This window comes from Pelophylax lessonae (assembly GCF_965119305.1).
Source record: "Pelophylax lessonae genome assembly, chromosome: 3".
Classification (NCBI taxonomy): domain Eukaryota; kingdom Metazoa; phylum Chordata; class Amphibia; order Anura; family Ranidae; genus Pelophylax; species Pelophylax lessonae.
Window position 1 is genome coordinate 290,703,587 of NC_138770.1, and position 26,683 is coordinate 290,730,269.

Below are 26,683 nucleotides of genomic sequence, written 5' to 3' on the forward strand. Positions count from 1 at the left end.
GAGCTGATTGGCAAAACTTTTTTGGTCATGCCCCTTCGACAGAAAGACGATCAGCAGTTTCTATTGAACCGGCAGGCCTAACTATCAAATTATCCATGATTAATTAAACTGTATCTAAATCTGAAACTGTTTTTTTTTTAAGTTTTGGATAGGGTAGGGAAGGATTAGGAATGCTGTCAGGTATTTTTGCTGCCTGTATCCTTGCTGGTCTCTATGGGGATCATTTACTAAAACTGGGGAGTGCAAAATCTGGCTTAGCTGTGCATGGTAACCAATCAGCTCCTAACGTCAGCCTGGAAGCTGACTGGTTTCTGACTGGCTGACTGGTATGCCAGATTTTTCACTCTAGAGTTTTAGTAAATAAATTCCTACGCGTCCTAGTAAGACAAAAGTGAAGTGAAACCAAAAACTTTAATTTGTCAGAAAAGGGAAAAACTTTCCCTTGATGACACTTGTCATAGAGAAAACTGTCTAATTTATTTGACTCTGGAGAGGTTTCTTATCGCTTTCATTGTGTCTAAGGAATATGAAGTAAAAGGAAATCAGATGACTAAAATAAAAACATCTGCTTTGAACAATGTCCAAAACTTGTGATAGCACCCACTTCCATAATTACCATTTACTTTCAGATTTATCGTCCCTTTATCTTTTAATTGCTGTAAAACAGTGAAAATGCGGTGTTCCCAAATTGCCAATAGCATTATTTATACCTCTGTAAGCTGTCACCACAAAAGCAATTGTGTAGATGTCAACTATGCCAAGACTTTTAAGGCACTACTGCTATGACAGAGAATGCTGAGCTGACAATTGTTTGAGTAAATATAAAAATATAAAAACGCATTATTCATTTTGTGTATAAATATTTAATGCACATATGAGGTGTGTATTTCATATGCATATCATATTAAATGTATAATACATAGGTGAAACTGAAATATTAACTCTGTTGTTAAATAATACTATGTTTTCTTAACTCTAATTTATCCTAGGATTTAACACAACTAAAGGTGACATGGTGAGATCTATATTGTATCCCAAACCTCTGAACTTCAAACTACACCGAGATGTAAAATGGTTTTTCATATTTTTGGGATTTCTTGCTGTTGTCGGCATTGTCTATGCTGTCATCATATTTGCAATGAGAAAGGTACTACAATATAACTATATATAACTATATATATATATATATATATATATACTTACTTTTTTGTTTTGCAGCAGAATACGAGGGATGTCAGTGGTATTCCAATTTATGTTATTTTAGAATTTTCTTTAGTTTCTGTTTGAGAAGAAAGAATAAAATTAGGCATAAGCATTATCATCTCTGACATAAGAAGCTTTTACATGATTCATTTTTTTTTCAGTAGGTCAAACAGAAAAAAAAACCCATCAATTCACTAAGTGTCTGGATAGGGAAATTACTCCCACTGAGGTATTGTAGACAATGGGGAGACTTCTGTTCTCTCTCAGAATACACTGATAAGCACTGCCAGCTATCATCGGTGGTACTGATCGTGCAGAAATTTTCCAACACAGAGGTTGTACAGAAGATAGACTTCTGAACAACCAGCCTGACCATACGTGGATCTAAATTTTGCCCGGGTCCTGCTGAACCAGACAAATTTTGTATGGCCAGCTATAAGCTTTTATGCTTTAATTTTCAAAAACTGTATATTCTTGACAGAAAATATAGAAATACTAGCATACTTTAAAGTAGGGAAAGCCTCCTTGTCAGGTTTTTATTTCTGGCTGTGTCTCTCTTACTAATTTTTGCTCACTTCCTGTCTGATAAGCAAAAGGAAGTACATCAAGGTCTGTTCTATTTAATTTTTTTTAATTGTGGTCCCTTCTCCCTTGCTGAAGCACGGAATAAAACTTAAAAAAAAAAAACACCTAGGTAAAGTAAAAAGGGGGTGATGTAATCCCCCTTCTTGCAAGGTCCTGGGAAATGGTGAGTAGCTTCAATCTTGCTGAGCAGACAATCCTGCTCTATGCTGCAGCAGTTTCTTTTAAAATTTGGAGTTCTTGGCATTCTCCAGGATCTTGTTGAGTTTCCCCTGCACCAAAGAAACTCAACTAAAGATAGCTATTTTATGTAACTTTTTCCAACCACAAGTATTATTTTTAAAGTTTATATGGTGTGTCAGCAAGGGGGATAGGGCCACACCCAAAACTTTGAAGAAAACTCTGCCTTCACCAAAGGGGTCACAGCTTGATGTACCATGGTCAAAGCCAAATTAACCAGTGATTTTATTAACCTATGCTTTTTACAGTTGGCAGTTGCCCACCATTGTCTATAAATCTATGCTAAATTGTCATGTCTGTGTCAAGTTGTGCCTGTCTGTGTTTGTCAGCCTGTGCTATGCAGGCTATAGACATTACAACTACATCAAGCAAGCCCCATATGTAGTTGATTCTGTTGGTCAATTTATAATCATATTTTCTGCCTGTTTTTTTTAAATCCTGTTTTCAAAAAAATGATTTCTACTTCTATTTTTAAATTAGTGATGTATCTTTTGTCTTCTATAAATTGTAAGTATGAAAATTGTTGTCTTTATTTTGTAATTATTTGTCAAAATGTGTATCTGTTATGAATTACAGTATAGGGATCATTAGGCAATTATGATTTCTGACTAACATTAAATCATATTTAAAAAACCCTAATGATGTATGGTGGTTCACACAATCATTTGTAAATTAAGGATTAATGGGGTTAATTTACTAAAGAACAGGCTGTTCACTTAGCAAGGTACCTTTTTAATTTGTAGCTCAGTGAATGAGGTGAAGCTAGGCTGACTTCAATCCTTCAATCATTTGTTGGTAAAAATCCTCCCCCCCCCCCCACATTTTTAACTTTGCAAAGTGAATAGCCTCAACACTTTTAGTAAATGAACTCCAGTGCACCCCTTACATATATATTATTAAGGATTTTTGTGACTGCCTATAATCTAGTTGGTGTATCCAATCATCATAATTTAATAAATTCTCCAAACTATGGCCCTCCAGTTGTCCAGGAACTACAATTCCCATCATGCATAGACATGTCTGTGAATGTCAGAGTTTTACAATGCCTCATGGGACCTATAGTTCTGCAACAGTCAGAGAGCTGTAGTTTGGAGATCCCTGGTTTACAGTAACAAGTGCACAATATATTTTTAATAAATCATATCATCTTGGTTTTCTAAGACCCCTTGCACAGGGATGTAAAAATTTACTGATCTTTATAGTCAGGAACTTGTCAATAGTAAGATTCTAAGTAAAGATATTGCATAAAGACCTTGTGTAAATGCGCATGAAAGTTCGTATGCATATACACAAGTAAACCCTCTTTTAGCTCCCAGATTGTTCTGCTTTGCGCCGTTTCCTTGCATGTTGCTGCTCTCTGCTCTTGATAGTGTTCTTGAGAGAGGTGGATTTTATTACCCAATTTTTTTACCTCTTAACTCCTTTTTTACCCCTTGGTGGTAATTGAGAAAGAGCTACTACCCCTGTGGGGCCACAGAAAATGACCACCAAGGAGGACGCATACTATGACTACCAAGAAGGACGCAGACACTGACCACCAAAGTGGGCTACAGACACAGAACATCAAGGAGGCGAGCAGACATTGATCACCGAGGGAGATCTGACACTGATCACCAAGGGGGGCATTTCTGCTCTTACCCCTTCCTGCTCTCACAGCCTTCTCCAGCCTGCTCCTCTGCAAGCAGGTCTCGGTACCGACAATGCCAACAATCAGTGCTGCTGTTAAAAATTTTGGGGCCTCATACAGCCAAAAGAGTTCCCCCAGGTGTATGGGTGCAATTGTATAGCCCGAACACAGCCAGTGTACATTTGGGGCTGCTCATTTACACCTGAACACCTGTCAAATTAGGAGCTACAGCTGGGTTTGTACAGTCACTGCCTCCCTATAGAGTAAGCCTAAATCTGACACACATAGAAATGAGCTGCCATTTAGTAGATTTACAGTGGTGCCAATAATTGTAATGGCTCCCCCACGCATCTGCAAATGCAGGCATTTTGTGTGTGCAAACCCGTATGGTACCACAGCACCATGTGGTTTAGTACAGTGCACTTTTTGGAACAGAGTCAAGAGCTTCTTTTGTGTTTTTTTCCACTGGTAGGGCTGCCCATTTAAAAATAAATGGGCTGCCCTTTGTACAAAAAGCACCCAGAAACGCGGCAGACCTTGGTCGAACCTGTGGGTGTGAACCAAGCCTAACAGGCATCTCCATTTGCATGAACCCCACTGGTGGCTGACATCTGCAGTCCAATTAATGTCTCACTTTTAAGACAGAGAAAGGAATTGAGGACACAAAGTCTTCATTTCCTTTCTCCACAGCCACAGCTGGACTGGAGATTAATGAACAGGAAGCCCTCTGTACAGTGGCTTCCTCTTAACAAAACTGAAACACAGTGAGCACAGTTTACTATGCTTCAGTTATGCGATTGGTGTTGATATCTCACTGTTGGCAACTAGGAAATGAAGGAGCTAGTAAATATTTTACTGACTTCCCCCCTCGGCTTTACATCCTGAACTCAATCTCCCTGTGCCCCACAGCAGCTGCAGCCGGTGGGGGTGAGAGAAGGAAAAGCTGGCAGTAATGCAGAGGGGCACACAGGTAAATAGAAGCGGCTGGAAGGGGGGTGGAAAGTGAAGGGGGTAGTGGGAGCGGCAGGAAGTAGGGGGGTGGCACAATTACTAGATCCAATCCCCCTGCGGCACTCCCCCTGCAGCAGCTGAAAGCTGGTGGGAGGGCGAGGAAGAGAAGCCGGCTGCACTGCAAAGGTGCCATGGGGGATCAGTCTCAGTAATTGTGCCACCCCCCTATCCAGGCGCTCGAAACAACCTTTTCTCTTTCCAACCCTCTCTTCCAGCAAGTATCAGAGGAGGCAGTGAGAGGTAGCCAAGTGGGAGGGAACACGGTAATTAAATATTCAGCCAGTGCTGTAATTTATGTCTATACACCTGTACCCTTTGTGTGCATGTACTTCAGTATACAAGTGCATAGAGGTAAATACTGTATTTAAATGTAAAAAGTTATATTTTTTTTCATGGCTCTGGACCCAGCGCTGCTGTACTGATATTTACACAGCAGTGTGTATTGCGTCATAGACAACAATGCATTTGATTATGGTTCTGTAAAAATGTTTCACTTTTTCCTACCATGACATTCTCTACCTTAGCATATTCTCAGCAACCACAAAATTCTTATGTGAAAAATCCATATCTTAACTCACTCAAATGCCACCCTGGCACATAGGAACACATGGCACACCCATTACCTGCTTTTAAACCTTTTACAAATTTTTCACCAGCTGGATCTTTTGCATTAGTTAAATAAATAAGGTCTTGTTGACTGGGGAGGTGCATGATTGCTTTGTAATTACTGTCTTTCATTTACCCTGAACTTGGCTGGGTGTTTCTGTGCAACTCAGTCAACCCAGTATAAAAACTGGCCTTCAGTAACTCACCTTAGGCATAAATCATCTATACTACTGTGCATTTGACCAAAAAAAAAAGAGAGGCCTAAAATAAAGCTTCATATACATAGTCCAATAAGCACTTTGAGAACCTTTGTCCTTGACCATCTTCAATTAGTAAATGTTTTAAATATATTTCTTTGATCGTAGGTTTCTGCTTGGAGAATAATTGTGGAATCTCTAGTACTTTTGACCTCTGCAATTTGTCCAATCATTCCAGCAGCTTTGACAGTTGGGATTCTATACGCTCAAAGTCGACTAAAGAAGAAGAGCATCTTCTGCATCAGTCCAGACAGAATAAACATGTGTGGACAACTTAACCTGTTCTGTTTTGATAAAGTAAATATGAAAAATATATCTTTATAGTTCATTACTACTTAAAAAAAAAAACATATTAGTGCTTTAAAAACATTACTACTTTAAAAAAGATATCAACAGCACACAATGTGAATTAATAACAATCCCATTGCTTTTGTTTGAATTGCTTCACTTTCTGAAATCTAACAATATGATGTTGGTAGGAACTGGGATGTAAATGACACTGGAGCTATACCATTTAGCAATCATGATAAGAAGGACTGGTGAACTCCAATGTAGAAAAAAATGACCACACTTATAATAGTGAGGCTACATTCACACCTGAGCGTAGCGTTTTCGCGCGTTTTTACCGCGATTTTACCACGATTTTTACAGCGATTTACAGGCGTTTTTACAGGCGTTTTTTGTGCAGGCGTTTTTAGATTGAATAGAGACCAATGGAAAACGCATGTAATCTGCCCAAAAAGAAGCTCATGTACTTTTTTTAGCGTTGGGCGTTTTGCTCACAGCGTCAAAACACTCAGATGTGAACAGGGGCCATTGAAAGGAATAGGATTTGTCTTGTTGGGCGTTTTGAGAGCTGATCCTAGAGCAGATAAACTCCCCAAAAACGCCCCAAAACGCCTACATGTGAACGGAGCCTTAGTGTTTTAAAGTTTGAAGTTCCAAAAAGCTCAGTATCCAAAATCCCATGATTTGTTCCTGTTCACACCTGTAGTGTTTTTTGTAGCTTGAAGTTTGTACAATAGATCAAAAAAGTACATGAGCTTCTTCTCAGCTTCAAGCTTTTTCTGAGCTTCAAGATTCATGAATTTTTGGCCTGAATAGGGACACCTGAAAAAACACCCACGTCCTTCCACCTCCCTAGTAGCTAACATTGACTAACAAAAAAAAAAGCTTAAGTAAAAATTATGAAAATGCCTGTAAAACGCTAAAAAAGAGCCTGTAAAAATGACCAAAGATACTCAGCTCAAGTGTAAATGCCTTAACCTTGCTATAGCCTAGAATAATTAAATTCAAACTTTTTGGTTTTGAGAACCTTTGTTTGATGTTCTAATCATTAGTTGTGTCATATTGATGTTCATTTTTTACCACAGTGTTTAGAAAAAGCAGGATGGTAGATGTTTCTCAAATTACCAATTTCCAATAACGTATGCGATTTTTGTTTGTGAAATTATATTCCAAATTCAAATGTTAAAAGGAACCATAATTTTAAACTACTTTCGAACGTTATTCATACAGTCATGAAATGTACAAAAAGTTTCATACGAATATTTGTGCAACTATTTGAAATGTTTGTTCAAAATTCTACTAGTGCTAAAGCTAGCTAAAGTATATGTAAACCCACACTGACTGATGGTGTGTGAAAGGGTTAAAAAAATAGGGTATATATTGCTCTGTGTCCCTGCTGGGGAGTTTCATCCTTTCTGTTAGTCATTTTCACTTTTGTCTCTATTACATAAGATAATCTGAAATTCATCAATTTAAGGTTGACCGACCTGGAAACCTATTCTGTGCTAACTATCTAAAAAATCTGACGGGGGTCTTATACAGTTTCTACAGTTCCTAGAACCCAAAGTTTGGTTTTGTGTACACTTTAAGATACACTTTAGATTGGAATATGCTGTATATTGCAACCTGAAAGAAAAATCAAAAAGTAAGTCTTTATCGTGTACTCTGATACTTTACAGGATGTCTGCTTGTATTGGGTTGGCGACTTACTCTGTAAAACAAGGACCCAAAGCCTGTATCTTTAAAAACATGTCGGCTATGGCAGATCCCATATTGCTATTCTGGCAAGTTATTTTCAAAGAAACTATTTTTAGCAATTACTATTGAAATCAATCAATATTGCTAATTTTGGAGCCCAGTTACTCTTCTTTTATTACTTTTTTTAGTTCACATTTTCCCTGTATTTGCTCCAGTGAGCAATGAGAGGTATTGTTTGTAGATAGCATGTGCCAGTTCATAATTTGTTCTATATTGTATATTCATGGTCAGTATTTCTGGGAAGTAAAACCTTCTTCCTTCACTTAAAGCTGAGGTTTAAAAAATGTTTCTGAGCATACAGCACCAGGGACAAAACTTACCTCTAATAGTTATGTGAGTCCTACATCCTGCTGACTGGAGGTTACTGCACAAATCCTGCCTTTAGTGATACCAGATCCCGCTTACAGTGGTGAACTTCTTGTCCTCATGCACCCTTTCTCTTCCACCCGTCCCTTCTCCTCCTCCATTCCCTAAACTCTTTATTATATTTCACAAAGAATCATGTGAATGTTGGAAAGGGATCCTGTCCTTCATCCCCCATTCACAGAATGTTTTGCATTCTGTGAAGATAATATAAGGAGTTTTGTGACTGGATGAGTGGGGTGAAAGAGGAGGGACAGCAGAATGATCATTCACTGTTATAGCCTTAGAAGTTAACTCAGGCAGCACCAAAAGTTCTCTGCTGTGGGGAGTGTCCCGCATCACTGAAGGGAGGATTTTTACAGTAATCAGCAGCCAGCAAGATTTAGGACTCACTTCATTTGAGGTACGTTCCATCCTTGGTGCTATGTTCCCAAAATAATTTTAACTAAACTTCAGCTTTAGAATACAGTATATCTTTAATATGCTATTCTATTACTTTTCTGGTATCCATTTACATAGTATGCTTGTAATTTAACATAAAAAAAAATCCATGACTTGATAGGTACAAATAAACGTTGCAAAAAAACAGATTTGCTATTTTTTGCTATTTTTCATGTACTCAAAGATTAGTATAAAAACCATTATTGATGGCCAATAAATGCTGACATTGGTGTGTATGTGCGAACGATTATGTTGTCAGGTAGATTGCATTCTAACAGGTTGCAATTTAAGTATTTGTCCAACTTTGGTTACACTCCATGAAAAATCATCCTTAACAAAGTTTAATATTACAAAATCACGCTATCACCAAATAATGGTAATAAAAAAAATGTCAAATGGAACTACTAAACAATATTTATAATACTTTTTTTTTCATTTTAGCACTAATCTATTTTTTGACTTCCATATAGACTGGCACTTTAACAGAAGATGGACTTGATTTAATGGGTATTATACCATCAGGGGGAACTTGGTAGGTTTCATATGAATGTTTGTTTTTTTGATGCTTCATTGCCGCTTACTGTACATAGCACCTGACAATGCTGGAATATTGGAAAGATTTATAGGTCTATTCAGGGAAAAACACATATAAAGATTGGAGGAGGGGGAAGGTTAGGACATAATAAGAAAAATTATCTGTATCAATCTAGATATTAGTATTCCCCCGAGTTATGTGTCCTGATGCCCCTGCCCATCCCTGCCTCTTGGTTTGTGCTGCCTAAACCAAATCCCTAAAGTCATCTATAAGGCTAACATCTATTGATTGAAGTCTGAGAGGAGTAGCGCACACAATGAGGAACACCCGATCTGATTGCAAGATCCACACACAGGTGCCTGGGCTCATTGTGTCCATACAAACCAAAACAAGACAAATGGATGGATTGAGCCAACAAAACTTTAGTCGGTATAGCAATTTAATGGTGACCGGTGCCACTCCTTTGTAACTAGTCACCAATAAATTGCTATACAGACTACAATGTTGCCAGCTCAAACCATCCATGAGGCTAACATCTACTTTTGGGCTTAATCAGAGGAGTAGGCGGTGATTCACAGATAATGAGATATAACCTTTAGGAGATGCATATCTCTGGATCAGGAATTGCAGCCATGATCTTGGTATAACCACTTGCTCCCTAGGCTGTACATATAAGGCCTCTGGGCTGGAAGTGGTTAAGTGTCATTAAATTAAACCTATACTGTAACATTAATCCAATGTTATGTTAACCATCTTTTCAAAGCTTTTTTCAAAGCTGAGGTGTTAAGTAAGGTGATCTCTGCTGAAAGGGAGGATTAGCATGCCTAAAAGCTTAAGAATTTTATACCAATACTAGCTTATTTGATTTTTCATTATTTGTTATTTTGATCACAGTTTCCAGGAAATTCTTATGCATGACCAGATGAGTGAGCTATCCTGGGGGCCCCTGTTTGGAGCAATGGCAAGTTGTCACTCTCTTATCATGATTGATGGGAATTTACAAGGGGATCCTCTGGACTTGAAAATGTTTGAAGCTACTGGCTGGGTAATATGAACAGTATAAACATTTTATATATATATATATATATATATATATATATATATATATATATATATATATATATATTTACACACAAGTAAAAAACGTAAATAGTACCACTAATTGAATGCATTTTTCACTTACACAGGTATTAGAAGATGCTGGTACATGTGATAATGAGGAATCCTCAACCCAGAATATGGTTGTACGACCTCAGCCTGGATCCTATAATGTATGTCTCTGAATGTAATTGAACAAAATTGAGTGTAAACACCAAATCTATTGTAATTTAAAGACAAAATAGTGCCCCTGATTCACCAAAGAATTAGGGTCATGTTACCTTTCAAAGTGAATTTTCACTTTGAAAAGTGGCTTTTCTTTTATTTTAGTCAATGAGGTAAAACATTTACTGTGGCAAATGTCTGAGACCCTCACTGCCATGCATAGACAGGAATGTAACAGACATTAAAAAATTATAGCTTTCTTCAAAGAGGCAAGGGTTCCTTCGTTTCAGTTGTTATGCTTGTCACAAGAATCTAAACCTATGTCCTGCATAGGCCTGATCTCCATACAGATGCTCTGAACACTCTGGTTAAGGTGTCAGAATTTCTCCTGCATCTACTTCTGCACTAGGTGCTCCCATACTCTCAAAGCCTGACTCTCAGACAACCCACAAGGCTAGAAGTCAGAAAAACATTCTGTGTGTAGATACACCCTCCTCTACAACTGGTTGGCTGATTGGGAATCTATGTAGCTCCTTGAGTAGCTTGGCTTTCAACAAATCAGGTGCATAGAGCAGGGGACCCCTTTACGCTTACAGGTTAATCACTTTTCTTTGGAACTTTCTTCAGCTATGCCTTCCTTTCTTTTCTGTCTCCATTCCCTTGGGAACTGTGTCAAACACTTTTACAAAATCCAAGTATACCACGTATAACCACCCCTCTGTCCAAGGTTTTACTTACCTCCTCATAATAAAAAATCTGATTTGTTTGACAACTTCTGTCTTTCATGAATCTCTGCTGTCTGTTGCCTAAAATATTTTCTTCCACTAAGAACTCATCTATGTGGTCTTTTATTAAACTCTTCAGTATCTTCCCAACAATAGAATAACTTGGTAAAGACGTTAAACCATTTTTAAATATAGGTACCTTATGCCAATCTAGTGGTATTATTCCAGTCAATAAGGAGTCCCTAAAAATTAGAAACAATGGCCTTGAAATGACAAAGTTCAATTCTTTTAGGATTCGTTGCTGTATGCCATCTGGTCTAGGATCTTTATTCACCTTTTATCTGTCTAAATATTTCTGGACCATATACATTTTGAGCAATTGTGGATCGTTTGGGGCTGTGTCAATACCATTCCCATTATGGACATGAGCTCCTTCATGCTCCTTTGTATACACAGAGCTGAAGGAGGGATTTAATACATTTTGCATTTATTTTGTAAAGGGTCTACATGCTCAGACCTAACCTTTTTACTATTAAAATATTTGAAGAATTTTTTGGGGTCTGTCCTACTATCTTTTGCAATTGTTATTTGTTTTGAATTGTTGTGGTCTTGATTTCCTTTTTACATATTCTGTTATATTCTTTGTAACATTTAAACAATGATAGTGTTCCTTCATATTTATATTTTTTAAAAGCTCTTTTCTTATTATTTATAGCATTTTGTAATACACTCATTGGATAAGGCAATTCAGAGTGAGAAGTCCTCCCTTGGGTCATGTGACCTAAGCTGAAGAGGAGCTAAGGAGAGCCTCCCTTGCTCTGTACTGCCTAGCTCCCCCATTTGGAACTCCCTGTCTGAAAGGTGGCAGCGGATGCTCAAAGGTGGGGGGAAGGGAGAGGCTGAACCCCCCTATGTTTTTCCCTTATCTACACCCCTGCTTTCAGTGTTTAAGACAGATCACAGTTACAAAATAGGTAAAGAATCATGAGTTTTAGTTAACAATATTCTTTCATACAAACCTTAATATTAACTGGGCATTGCATCACATCCAAAGTTTATTTTCTGCTCAGGTATTGTTTGACTGAACTCTCAGAGTAGATCAAATATTGGTTGTTGAAAGTAATACTTTGTTGAAAATAATGTACATTATCTCATTCCTCCTAGAACACAGTGCTTGGAGTGAATGTTTTGTTCCAGTACCCATTCTCTTCATCCATGCAACGTATGTCTGTAATTACTGAGGTTATAGGAGGTGATGGTGAATTATCTGTTTACATGAAGGGAGCTCCAGAGATGGTGGCCCGTTTCTGCAGGCCAGAAACAGGTAGATTTTATGTATTTTTTTAAATGTTACTAGGCTTAAAATAGCATTTGTAACAATATAAAAATAAGGTGTTATACACTCATGTAATCATTATTTGTAGCACTGGCATCTACCGTGTTTAACAATTAAAACATTTGAATTCAATCTTTTACTAAAAGTTACTAATAAACATTTCTCCTTACCCCAACACCCACCTGTGGAGGATTGTATTTCATCCCACTAGGCCATTGCCGAAAGGGGCTTGTGGCTCTTATGATTACCATGAAAGTCACTTCCAATAGAGTAGCCAGTTTCATTAGGAAAATGTTGAACCATGCTCTGTGTGCAAATGTATCTCAAAACAAGATTAGAAAACAAAGTGTTACTATTTTTTATACACTGAATATAAATGCAACTAACCAGTCACTTACAAGAGATGCATTTGTGCATTTTAAATTTTATGTTAAACATTTTCTATTCTCAGTCTCAAAACATTTTCTGTGTTTACTATACTAAGTGATTATTTTAAAGAAACATAGCATAAGTAAGCTGTAAAATGTAAATAATCTAGAACTCAAATTTCAAGGTAAATACAAATGCAAAAATCTACTGTGTACTATGAAATTAAGCGTGTAATAAAGCTTAGACTAGTTTTTGTTTTAGTTAAAATTCACATCCTTGTGATTTTCTTTGCAGTTCCAGAAGAATTTTTACAGAATTTGGAAATCTACACATTTCAAGGGTTAAGAGTCATTGGAGTAGCATACAAAATTCTTCGGAATGCCAATAGGGATGATTTAGAGAGTACTGAAAGGTAAGTTAAAGACCAACAATTTTTTTGGCCCCATAGGTTTTCACTTTCATCTCCCACCAGGCTGTAATGCACCTTGATCCATGCACAATTTATTAAATAAATAAAAAAAAATTTTATTTATTATAGTTGTGGGTTGTAGCCTAGGGCTGTCCTGGGGCTGTCTTGTCATTTAAGCAATGGAGGAGCTGAGGAGGGCACCATTGCCAGACTATGCTTAGGGCATCAGTTTCCCTTAATCTAGCCTTGATTATTTTGTACCAAATGTTATAACAGGCAGCTAGCTAGGGTTGGCTGCCTGTTATAAAATTTCATCCAGGAATATAAAAATATATTACAAATGCTGTTATTGTATAAAACAAGTGAAACAAGCCTTACTCCACTTACAAGGTGGAAATCCTCTCTAAGCTGTCTCAAAGGATCTTAGTGCCTAATGCCTCGTTTCCACTGAGTGGTACGGTATGGTTCGGTTTAGTACGGTATGGTTTAGAACGGTACACCTTGCGTTTCCACTTCCAATAGTACCCTTTCATGATAGGCGTGGTGTAGCCAGAAAGCTGTGATGGACGATTCTCTGTCAACCAATCAAAGTTCTACAGAGTGTAGCTCCACCCTGTTGGTACGGTACTAATGTGCTTGGTATCCCAACGAAAGGGTACCAAAAAAGTGGTACGGTACGGTTCGGAATTAGGGTACCATTCACAATGGAAACGGCAAAAATTGCATACCGTACCGTACCGAACCATACCATAACGCTCAGTGGAAACGAGCCATAAGTAATCTGGCTGAATTTAAGCCAAGTGCAGCATTTATAATGTTCCAGGCTTCCAGGAATGTCATGCAGTTTGTATCAAAAACTATTCACTTTTCATTTGCACATTAGAAATGATTGTTGAATTGAATGTGTGAAAAGTATGTTTGGAAATTAAACTAGAACAGTCCGATCCGCAAGTGATTTCTATGACACTGACATAACATATTCCAGAAGCTTAGCAGCAGGTGCAGTCCATGGGAAGATCCCAATTTTCTCTGCAGAACAGCTTCTCAAAGGGTTGAGAAGCAGTCTCAGCATCCAATGCATCCAAGCCAAACTGGTCCCCAACTAAACAAAGAAGACAGTGGTCCCTAGACCCATAATTAGAGTTGATCGAACACCTGGATGTCCGGGTTCGGCGGGTCTGGCCGAACTTTAAAAAAGTCTGGGTGCGTGACCCGGACTTAACCCGAACTTTACCCTGATCCCGAACCCCATTGAAGTCAATGGTGACCCAAACTTTTGAGCACTAAAATGGCTCTAAAAAACACATGGAAAGGGCTAGAGGGCTGCAAATGGCAGCAAAATCTTCTTAAGAGCATGGCAAGTGATCTGCAAACAAATGTGGATAGGGAAATAACTTAAAATAGCATAAAAAAATGAAAAATAAAAAATAATAATCTTTAATGATGTAGGAGGGGGACGAGGCCCATATGGAGTAGGAGATTGAGGTGGCGGTGGATGTGGCGGTGTAGGTGGAAGCGGCGGTGGAGGAGGACGAGGTAGCCATCACTGGTTTTTGTTTTTAATTTTATTTCTTTTTAAATTAGGGTACACCCCAAAAGAGTTAGAACGATCAAATACAACAATGGCTGGGTAAGGCCGGTATACATGTCTATTCTGCACAAGGTACGGACAAGTCCTGTGGGACCCATGCCTGGTTCATTTTAATGAACGCGAGCTTGTCCACATAGGCTCTGGACAGGCGTCTGCGCTTGTCTGTGATAACGCCCCCAGCCGTGCTAAATACACGTTCAGATAATACACTGGCTGCAGGGCAGGCCAGCACCTCCAAGGCGTAAAGGGCAAGCTCAGGCCATGTGCCCAATTTGGAGACCCAAAAGTTGAAGGGGGCAGACCCTTCATTCTGTATGTCTAGGCGTGTGCACACATACTGATCCACCATGTTAGTGCTGGGTCGAGGTGCTGCTGGTGGAGCTCCTGTTGCAAGGAGAGGACATGGTCGATCTGTTCCAGCTACACACACAAGTGAAACACCTTTCACAGCTGCGAGTAGGCGACAGAACCTTACAGCAGTATTTGGCAGGGCCTAATGCGCCTCTACAAATGTTGAGGCCAGAACAAGTACAGGCAATAGTAGATTGGGTTGCTGACAGTGCCTCCAGTTCCTTCACATTGTCTCCCACCCAGTCTTCTGCTGAAAGGTCAGAGTTGGCACCTGCAGCCGATACCATCAATCTTTCACCTCACCCCCTTGCAAATCAGCCAAGCAGTCTGAGCCCCAGGTCATGCAGCAGTCTCTTCTTCTTTTTTATGACTCTGTTAGCATGGTTTCCCAGTGCCATCCACCTAGCCCTGCCCCAGAAGTGGAAGAGATTGAGTGCACCAATGCCCAACCACATATGTCTCAAGATGAGTACATGGGAGGACCATCGCAGCACATCTCGGATGATGACGAAACACAGGTACCAACTGCGGTGGAATTCCGAATTGTGGAGACCGACAAGGAGGGCAGGGGTGAAGACTGGGTGGAAGATGATGTGGAGGACGATGAGGTCCTCGACCCCCACATGGAATGAACGTCATGCAGGGGACCTGAGTGGTTTGGAGGAAGAGGCGGTGGTCACACAGAGCCACCAGCACAGCAGAAGAGGGAGCAGGGTGCAAAAGTGGAGCGGCCGTGCCCTAGACACTACGCCTGCTACTGCCCAACGCAGCAAGTGACCAAGCACACCAAAGCCAGCTCTAAGGAGTTCTCTAGCGTGGCAGTTCTTCAGACAATGTGCTGATGACAGGACACGAGTGATTTGCACGCTGTGCAATCAGAAGCTGAAGCGAGGCATAAACCTTCTCAACCTGAGCACAACCTGCATGACCAGGCATCTAAGTGCAAAGCACGAGCTGCAGTGGAGTAGACACCTCAAAAACCAAGAAAGGTCTCTGGCTCCTCCTGCTTCCTCTTCTGCTGCAGTCTCGGCCTCTTCATCCACCTCTGTAGTGAGACCGGCACCTGCCACCCTGCAAACAGAGGATCTGCCAGCAACACCACCACCTGGGTCACCAACAACAATCTCCCCAATGTCCCGTGGAAGCGTTCAGCTTTCTATCTCCCAAAGAGGAAGTACCCCCCCTACCCACCCACGATCCCTGGCCCTGAATGCCAGCATTTCAAAATTCCTGGCCTTTGAAATTCTGTCATTCCGTCTGGTGGAGACGCAGAGTTTTAAAAGCCTTATGGCGGTGGCTGTCCCACAGTACTTTGTGCCCAGTCGCCACTACTTTTCCAAGCAAGCCATCCCTTCCCTGCACAGCCAAGTGGGTGACAAAATCAGGTGTGCACTGTGCAACGCCATCTGTGGCAAGGTCCACCTAACTACGGATACGTGGACCAGTAAGCATGGTCTGGGACGTTATATCTCCCTAACAGCACACTGGGTAAATGCAGTGGTGGCTGGGCCTGAGGCAGATAGCAGTTTGGCACATGTCCTTCCACCACCTAGGATTGCAGTGGGCTTTAGTTTGCCTCCTGTTCCTAACTCCTCCTACTCAGCTTCCTCATCCTCTACCACCTCCTCATCCGGTCAGCGTAACACCTTCACCACCAACTTCAGCACAGCCAGGGGTAAACAACAGCAGGCAGTTTTAAAACTTGCCTGTTTGGGGCAAAACCACACACCAAGCAGGAGTTGTGGAGGGGAATTCAAAAGCAGACCGATGAGTGGTTGCTGCCAGTGGGCCTCAAGCCCGGCCTGGTGGTGTGCGATAATGGGCGAAATCTCATAGCAGCTCTGGGCCCAGCTGGTTTGACACACATCCCTTGCCTGGCGCATGTGCTGAATTTGGTGGTGCAGAGGTTCCTTAGAAATTCCCCCGATATGTCAGAGCTGCTGCAGAAAGTGCGGGCCATCTGTGCGCACTTTCGGCGTTCTCACCCTGCTGCTGCTCGCCTGTCAGCGCTGCAGCGTAACTTCGGCCTTCCTGCTCACCGCCTCATATGTGACGTGCCCACATGGTGGAACTCCACCTTGTAAATGCTGGACAGACTGTGGGAGCAGCAGCAGGCCATAGCGGAGTTTCAGCTGCAGCACACACGCATGAGTCACTCTGCGGAACAGCACAACTTCACCACCAATAACTGGGCCTCCATGCGATACCTGTGTCCTTGTTGCGCTGTAACATATGCAGACTAGGCCGCAATTAATTTTTTTCCCCCTAAATGGGTTTTTATTGATAAGCGGAATACAACAACAGTATTCAATGGGTGTAGCTCACTGTAACATATGCAGACTAGGCCGCAATTACATTTTTTTCCCCTAAATGGGTTTTTATTGATAAGTGGAATACAACATCAGTATCCAATGGGTGTAGCTCACTGTGACATATGCAGACTAGGCCGCAATAAATTTTTTTTCCCCTAAATGGGTTTTTATTGATAAGCGGAATACAACAACAGTATCCAATGGGTGTATCTCGCTGTAACGTATGAATGAAACATTCCTATTTTTCCCTTTAATTGGTGATTTTTGAAGAGCAGATTTGAACAGCAGTGTCTAAACGCTGTATGACAGTGTCACAGTAAAGTATGAATGAAAAACTGAAAAATAATTTTTTCCCCTTAAATACTGAAAAATAATTATTTTTCCTTTACTTTGGTGCTTTTTGAAGAGCAGATTAGAAAAAGCCGTGTCTAAACAATGTATGTCAAAGTAAAATATGAAGGAAACAAGTTTTTTTTCTTTTTTAAATGCAGATTAAGCAGACACATATGCACTGAGCTTGCATTACATGGCCGCTACACACCGCACGCCTAACAGGTTTGATACTGTTGTTGTTCTATTCCGCTATTGAATAAAAAAAAAAACCCATTTGAATGAAAAACTGAAAAATATTTTTTTCCCCTAAATACTGAAAAATAATTATTTTCCCCTTACATTGGTGCTTTTTGAAGAGCAGATTACAAAAGCAGTGTCTAAACAATGTATGTCAAAGTAAAATATGAAGGAAAAAAGTTGTTTTCTTTTTTAAATGCAGATTAAGCAGACACATATGCACTGAGCTTGCATTACATGGTTGCTACACAGCGCACGCCTTACAGGTAGGGATGATCGAACAGCTCGGGTCGACCATCGGTTCGACCTGAACATTGGGTGTTCGAAATTCGGCCGAATTCCGAACTTTTTGCGGTAAAAGTTCGGAATTCGGTCAAAAGAACCGCCGAAAATGCAATGGGACAGGAACTGGGCTTTAAAAGCCCGTGATTGGCCCAGAAACGTCAGTAAAAGCCAATTGAGAGGGCAGGAGTCTGCTAGGAATGTGATTGGAGTGACTACGGGGTCCAGAGGCCAATCAGGAGTGAATACGCCCCCTAGTATATAACATAGCCCCGCCAAACCTCTAGCACTGTAATACAGATGCTGTGGAAGAGAGTGGAAGCATTTGTGTTTCTCCTGCTGCTTGTAAAGCTCCAGTGTCATTTTGCAATTATCTTCTGCTGTATGGAGCTGTTCTTTTAGTGTGAGGAAAGGGATATGCAGTTTAGTTAGGGTACTATATACCACTATAGTTAGATTCAATAATCTAGTTTTTGTAGGGATAATTTTAAGTGTCAGGGTGACCGTAGTGTAGTTTAGGGTGACCTGACTCTGCCATGTCAGGGTGACCATAGTGTAGTTTAGGGTGACCTGACTCTGCCATGACAGGGTGACCGAACTCTGCCATGTCAGGGTGACGTGGTGTAGTTTAGGGTAACCTGACTCTGCCATGTCAGGGTGACCGAACTCTGCCATGTCAGGGTGACCGTAGTGTAGTTTAGGGTGACCTGACTCTACCATGCCAGGGTGACCGTAGTGTAGTTTAGGGTGACTTGACTCTGCCATGACAGGGTGACCGAACTCTGCCATGTCAGGGTGACCGTAGTGTAGTTTAGGGTGACCTGACTCTGGCATGCCAGGGTGACCGCACTATGCAGATTCTGGGTTAGGGGTATACATATATACATATATATATAGATATATGTATATGTATGTGTATGTATGTATGTGTGTGTGTGTGTCTCCAAACGCCTTCAAAAAACGCCTGAAACAAAAACGCCCATGTGTGAAAGGAGGGTAACACCATCCCTGCGCTACTGAAATTCTAAGAAAAAAATATTTTTTTTCTGGTTCTGGACATGCTACAGAGCTGAAACTTCACAGGTATACTTTTTAGACCCCCCAGACACTAAATTCAAAGAAATCTCATTTTTTTTTCAATCATTTTTCCAATAATTGGCTCTCTATCAAAAACGACAATTTTTAAGAACTTTTCTTGCCTGATTCACAGTCCCTGGGGCAGGCCCCAGAACCCTAGGCACTTTTTAGGGGCATTTATTGGGTTTTAGGGCTTCAAAATGGTGTTTTTTGATTCCCGCAGTTCGGGTCCCATTGATTTCAATGGGGTTCTGGAATCCGAACCGAACTTTTGGGAAATTCAGGTGTTCTGGTCGAACCGAACTTTTCAAAAGTTCGATCATCCCTACGAACAGGTTGGATACTGTTGTTGTTCTATTCCGCTATTGAATAAAAAAAAACCCATTTGAATGAAAAACTGAAAAATATTTTCTTTCCCTAAATACTGAAAAATAATTATTTTCCCCTTACATTGGTGCTTTTTGAAGAGCAGATTAGAAAAAGCAGTGTCTAAACAAAATATGTGTCAAAGTAAAATATGAAGAAAAAAACTTTTTTTTCTTTTTTAAATGCAGATTAAGTAGACACATATGCCCTGAGCTTGTATTACATGGCCGCGACACACCACACGCCACCCACCTAACAGATTGATAAAAGTTTTTTTTTTTTCTCCCTCCTCCTCCTCACTGGGCTCAGGTCAGGGCATAAAGATTGTGCACTGCACCCCCACACAATACAATCAATGTAGATCGCTGTCTGATTAAAGAAGATTCTTCCTATTCTTTCCCTGAAAGCAATCTCCAGCCTGACCCTACAATACTGTAATCTCCTATCTCTCCCTCAGGGCAAAAAGATTGTGCACTGCACCCACCCACAAAATAAAATCAATGTAGATCGCTGTCTGATTAAAGAAGATTCTTCCAATTATTTCCATGAACGCAATCTCCAGCCTGCCCCTACAATAATCTCCTATCTCTCCCTCAGAAACAGCATCAGGAACCTCTCCCTAGTATAGTTATTACAGAGTGATGCACGGCGCTATGTGATTCCAGGTTATATAGTCTGGGTCACATGCTGCACTGGCCAATCACAGCCATGCCATTAGTAGGCATGGCTGTGATGGCTTCTAAGGGAACACTAGTTAAACGCTTGCTGATTGGCTGCCTTGCACCTGTTGAAACCGCGCCATTAAAACTGCGCCAAAACATTAAAACCGTGCCAAAACATCAAAATAACATTACCGAACAATGGACAGTATCCCAAACATACAGTGAAATGTTCGGGTCCGTGTCCGGGTTCCGAATACCCAAAAGTCTGGTACGATCCCGAACAATACAGTCCGGGTTCGCTCAACCCTACCCATAATAGGATGTTGTCTGAGTAGTGAGACATACCCAAGGTAAAGGACTGTGACTTTAATTATCCATATCGGCCTGGAGGATCCAGACCCTCTGAGGAGACTAGGGAGATCATGTGGCTTACACTGCTATTGCTTCATTTGGCTTCATCCTGTCGACTATCCCAAAATGTAGGCAAGGCCATCCACACCTGGGCATAACATTCCATTCATGGGCACAACTAACAGGCCTCTTGCTTTAACTTCACGTTAGTTTGAGTCATCACTGCCAGAGGGAGCCAAATATTGTGCAGTCACAGACACATGTACATTACTATGCCTGACTCTTCACTCCAAATTCTTCTCAGCAGGACCATGTACAAGTTCTTAGGATAGAGCAGGTCCAACTACTGTAACGATTAATGGCTTTAATTCTATAGCTTCAAGGTAGACATTTCACCTCAATTAACTTCAGGGCATACATCTTTAGAGCACTAGTCTATAACTTCTCACCATTATGGTTGCAGTCATGAGCACCTTCCCAGGTTGGGCAATCAATGTCCTATCCCTGATTCTCTTCTATGCAGGGCACAAGGACCTCTTCTCTCTATTTCTCCACCCCAACTCTACCTACCCTATGACTCACTATATATCTATTAGGGGAAGTGCCACCTAGTGGCCAAAGAAGGAATTGTACTACCACCTGCTTACAAGCAGTTTATACAGAATGACTGGTGACTGGTCTTGTATGCAACTCCATCCTGTAGTTTTTCTGCAGGCAGCCTGTAGTGGGTTAGGTTACTGGGTCCCTTTCACAGCTCTGCTCTCTGCACAGGCTATGTGCTGTACAGTGATAATGTGACCACTACTTTTACAAGACAATAACTAGATTTGCAAAGGCATTTTTTTTCCCTCTTCCGGCGGAAGGGGCGTGGTATGTGCATGGCGCGGGGAAGCCGCGTCTAAGCGGGTTCTGTATGCGGCTGCTGATCGGAAGCGATGCCAGCGAAGGCTACGAAAAGTCTCAAGACTTACCTGACTCGCTTCACCCACTCCACCCGATCCAGCCCTACCGGCAGCATCGGCAGCGTCAGCGATACCCGCTCTCCCTCCTCCAGAACAAAGAAGTCCGGCAAGCCCGGCAAGCCGCAAGGACCACTCCCTAAAAGCTCCAGCTCTAGCACCAGCCTGATAACAAGATATCTGATCCTGGAAACGACGGAGTCAGACGCTACAGAAGCTACAGAAGCTACAAGTAACATCACTGGGGAAACCAGCAAGGTACGTGTTTGCTCCCCTCATTCTCCTCACCCACCACAGGCAGGAGAAAGTATTTCAGTATTATCGTCTGATTCGTCCAATCTGTCTAATTCAGAGTTTATGGAGAAGCTGGAAGGGGATATAGGAGATTCAGGAGGCTTAGGAGTGCATAACAGTACAGAGATGCCAGCTTTTATGCAGGATTTGAAGAAGGAGATAGCGGGTATGTTTTACAATATGGAAAGATCCATTAAAAAGGAGCTGGGTGCAGTCAGAGCTGACATGTCCCACATTTTAAAACGGGTGGAGGAGTCTGAAAGCCGTCATGATACCCAGGAGGAGGCTGTTAAAGAACTGCAGCAGTCGGTAATCAAATTAGCCACAGCACACAGGTCTACTCTTTATAAATTGGAGGACATTTCGTCCACGCAATCTTCCATTTGAGCCTCCCAAGGACATATTATGTCGGTTACATTTCTTTGAGTAAGATTATGGCTAAACTACGTACCGTTCCCCCTGTAACCTTTGGAGGTGCCACCTTGCTCATTTTTCAGGATTTGGCTAAAGACACCCTGGAGCGTAGGAAAAATCTTAAACCACTATTGGAGATCCTTAAAGTTAATGAAATTACATATAGATGGGGATTTCCGATGGGGATTTCCGGCCCGCTTAACAGCGACCAAAGAGGGTAAATCTTGCACACTGCGATTCCCTGAAGATGTCAAAACCCTTTGTCAGACTTTCCAACTAAAGATCCTGGAACTTCCAGGATGGCAAGATGACATACCATAGATTGGGACTCATTTGGACCCCTCATGGCAGAAGACTTCAGCCAAGAGGAATCGCATAGAGCCTCCTGGACCCGTCTAGAACCTTTTTTCTTTTTTTTCTGGGGATATCAGGGGCTGCTGTGGACTGTAGTTGGGGGCAGAATAAGGAGATTAGGAACTTTGAGTAGTGATTGCCCCACATCTATATATATATATATATATATATATATATATATATTTTTTTTTTTTTTTTTTTTTGGTATTTTCACCTCTTCCTGGGGGAAGGAAAAGGAAAGAGAAAAGAAGGAATTTTTTTTTCCTCTTGTTCTGGAGATTGAAAGATCTTTCGTAGTTACTGGAAATAGCACCTTGGCTCTAATGGCATAGTGTTGTAATTAATATCACACTTTATCATGTATTCGCCTTTTCCCTGTTTGTTTTTTCTTTCTCACTTCCCCCCCCTTTTTTTTTTCTCTTTTATCCCTCCTATCCCTTCTTGTTGGTATTCTGACCTTACATAATAGGAGGTGTTTATGAAGGATATATAGAGATGGATATGGGAAGTGGAGACACCATGTAAAGAGGAGGGGGGGAGAGGGAGGGTGAGAGAAATTTTTTTTTTTCTACTCTATGGTGGATACAGGGAAAATATAAATGATGTGAATATAGGATAGGCAGCCACATGTTTTTTAGGGACTTTGCTTGCTCCATGCAGGTTGATGGAGCACCACGCCCTGGCCATGGTGGGATGGGCCATACCCGGGTGGCCAGCATGCTGTGCCCAGCTGTTTATGGGTGCTGGGGCTGTCCACGCGGACGCGTTCCGACCCGCCGGGACCATACTTTACACGTGCATTTTACACGTGTCCCCTCCCCTTTACCCTTTTTTTTGGATTTTGATTGGGTTGTTGCTTCTATTTTTTTCTTTTCTTTTTTTATTTGTTGTTGTTTTCTTTTTTTTCTTTTTTTTGTCTCTCCAGTGTTGGTTATTATGTCCTAGGCTTTTGTCTGACTAGATGTAATGATGTACTATTTGGCGACGGGGAAAAGGTATACTATATGGAGGAAATGAAATATTGGTTAAGGCTATGGCAACTTTAAATTTAATCTCATATAATGTAAGAGGCTTAAACACTGCCACTATGCGTCACCTGGTTATGCGGGAATTAAGGAAACTGAGAGGTTCTGTGGTTTATCTACAAGAAACACATTTAACACATCAGACGGCGGTGCGATTGTCCTCACCCTTTTTCCCAAAATGGTATTACGGCTTATCGGATGCCAATAAAGCTAAAGGGGTGGCTATAGGTTTTAGTAAAGACATAGCGTTTCAGTTAGAGGAGATGCAAGCAGATGATCTGGGTAGATATCTACTTTTGAGGGGGACTATTGGTTCCTCCATATACACATTTGTGAATATCTACTGCCCTAATGTCCATCAAACATCATTTATGTCAAAAATCCTTGCTAAAATAGCGACATTTACGAAAGGGGTTTTAGTATTGGCGGGTGATATTAACTTACCACTAGACCCATTAGTAGATACATCACAGGGTCACTCAGACATATCTTTTAAAAAACTGTCATTTATTAGAAAGAGATTACATGAGCTTCAATTGATGGACGTATGGCGTCTTCTAAACCCAAGAATCCGGGATTATTCATACTTTTCTAAGACACATAATCTATACTCTCGCATTGATGTTATATTTATAAACCACCATTCCCTTCCAATGGTGCGTGCAGCATCTATAGGCCAGCTTACAATCTCAGATCACGCACCTGTACAAATTACATTGGTACCACCATTTGTAACAAGGAAACAATATCAGTGGCGATTGAACGACTCACTTTTGGCAAACCCAACGGATGTGGCTTCAATATCCTCTCTTTTGATACAATAGTTTAAAGAAAATAACAGTGATGATTTATCACCCTCAGTTGTGTGGGAAGCCCATAAGGCTAGTATAAGGGGTCACTTATTAGAGCTGGAGGCCCGAAAAAAAAAGAAAGGTCTCAACAAATGGAAAAACTTTTGTCTGAGATTAAAATTTTGGAAACACAACATAAACATTCTTTATTGGTTAAACATTTAGAGGTACTGGAAAATAAAAGAGATGAACTCCGGTCGCTCCTTGACCTTGAAGTAAAGAACCATGCACATAAGATCTCACGCGTAATATATGAATGGGGGGATAAGCCCGGCAGGCAATTGGCCCGCTCTTTACAGTCTAAACATACTTCCTCTTCTATACCCCGGGTCAAGACGTGGGTGGGCACTTGGGTACACTCTACCCCGGAGATTACCAAAGTCTTTCAGGAATATTATGCAGACCTATATAATGTACAAGGGGGTGTGCCATACACCTCAAAAGAAACTAAATTAGAAAAAATTAATTCCTATCTGACTTTGGCTAAAATTCCGAAATTATCTGCTCAGGTGCTGTCGGTATTGGAGGAAGACCTTAATAAATCAGAATTTGTGTTGGCTCTGAGAACTACACCTATAGGGAAGGCACCGGGACCAGATGGTTTTACCATAAATTACTATAAAACATTTGGTTCAATTCTTCTCCCCCATTTAACTGCATATGCTAATTCTGTATCTGACCATCCTCAGCTTCGGAAAGGAAACACTGGAAGCTCACATCGTGGTTTTGCCAAAACCTGATAAGGACCCCTCATGCTGTACTAGTTATTGCCCTATCTTCTTGTTAAATGGTGATGCTAAGTTAATGGCGAAGGTCTTAGCCAATCGCCTTATGCCACTGATACCCAAATGGGTCTCGCTCAAGCTATCGGGCTTTGTACAGGGACGAGAAGCTAGAGACAATGCATTAAGAGCTGTCTCCCTGATTCATTATGTTAAGGTAAGCTCCCAGTCCACCCTTATTCTCTCAACAGACGCTGAGAAGGCATTTGATAGGGTGGACTGGGATTACCTAAAAGCTACTCTTCAAAACCTGGGACTTGGAACTAGGATGCTGAATAGGATACTAGCATTATATTCTTTTCCAACAGCCTGGGTAAAAATCAATGGCTCAGTTAGCGATACTTTTCATCTATATAACGGAACCTGACAGGGCTGTCCCTTGTCCCCATTATTATTTGTTCTGTCTCTAGAACCTTTTTTGGCCACAATTAAAAACAATGTAGATATTCAAGGGGTGCAAATAGGACAGTCTACACATAAATATGCCGCCTATGCGGACGATATTCTTTTTTTCATCCAGAATCCTCACGTTTCCCTACCTAACTTAATTTCAGCATTATCGGATTATCAGCTGGTTTCTAACTTTAAGATCAATATGAATAAGTCTGAAATAATGAATGTAAACATGTCCCCTTCGGATGTCGCTCTACTCAGATCATCTTTTGCCTTTCGTTGGCAAACAAAAAGTCTGAAATATCTGGGTGTTTTTCTAACCCCCAGAGTTTCAATGTTGTATAGATATAACTAGGGTTGAGCGGACACCTAGATGTCCGTGTTCGACGGGTTCGGCCGAACTTTAAAAAAAAGTCCGGGTCCGTGTCCCGGACTTTTACCGAACTTTTCCCGGACACCGAACCCCATTGAAGTCAATGGGGACCCGAACTTTAAGGCACTAAAATGGCTCTAAAACACCAAAGGAAAGGGCTAGAGTGCTGCAAATGGCAGCAAAACGTAATTAAGAGCATGGCAAGTGCTCTGCAAACAAATGTGGATAGGGAAATAACTTAAAACAACAAAAAAAAACAGAAAAATAAAACAATGTTCTTCTTCATCTCTGAAGGACGAGGCCCATATGGAGTAGGAGGGAGGTTGAGGTGGTGGTGGATGTGGCGGTGACATAGGCGTGCGCACAGGGTGTGCTGGGTGTGCCTGGGCACACCCTAATCACCTAGGGCACATAGCATTGCCAGTGAGGAGATGGGAAAGATCTCCCTGGGACCTGCTCTGCTCTATTTCTCCTTGCCTACAGGTACATGGCCCCGATACATTACTCTCCCTGCTGGCAAACACATGCATGTGTATTTCAACTTTGGGGTGCACACCTTAATGCAATAGGCTGCGCACACCTATGGGCGGTGTAGGTGGAAGCGGCGGTGGAGGAGGACCAGGGCCGGATTAACAGCATCATGGGCTTGGTGCTGAGGATTTT

The 26,683-nt window shown here is 41.2% G+C and overlaps 1 protein-coding gene across 1 annotated transcript in view; it reads left to right on the forward strand.

Moving 5' to 3' along the window:
* Nucleotides 1-26,683, forward strand: part of LOC309551103 (putative cation-transporting ATPase 13A4) — a 149,152-nt gene that overhangs the window by 68,252 nt on the left and 54,217 nt on the right. Inside the window, exons 11-17 of the mRNA XM_082251549.1 lie at nucleotides 990-1,147; nucleotides 5,635-5,823; nucleotides 8,847-8,908; nucleotides 9,806-9,956; nucleotides 10,099-10,182; nucleotides 12,064-12,223; nucleotides 12,899-13,016. Of these exons, the coding sequence (XP_082107675.1) occupies nucleotides 990-1,147; nucleotides 5,635-5,823; nucleotides 8,847-8,908; nucleotides 9,806-9,956; nucleotides 10,099-10,182; nucleotides 12,064-12,223; nucleotides 12,899-13,016 (922 nt within the window). The remainder of the gene's footprint in view (nucleotides 1-989; nucleotides 1,148-5,634; nucleotides 5,824-8,846; nucleotides 8,909-9,805; nucleotides 9,957-10,098; nucleotides 10,183-12,063; nucleotides 12,224-12,898; nucleotides 13,017-26,683) is intronic.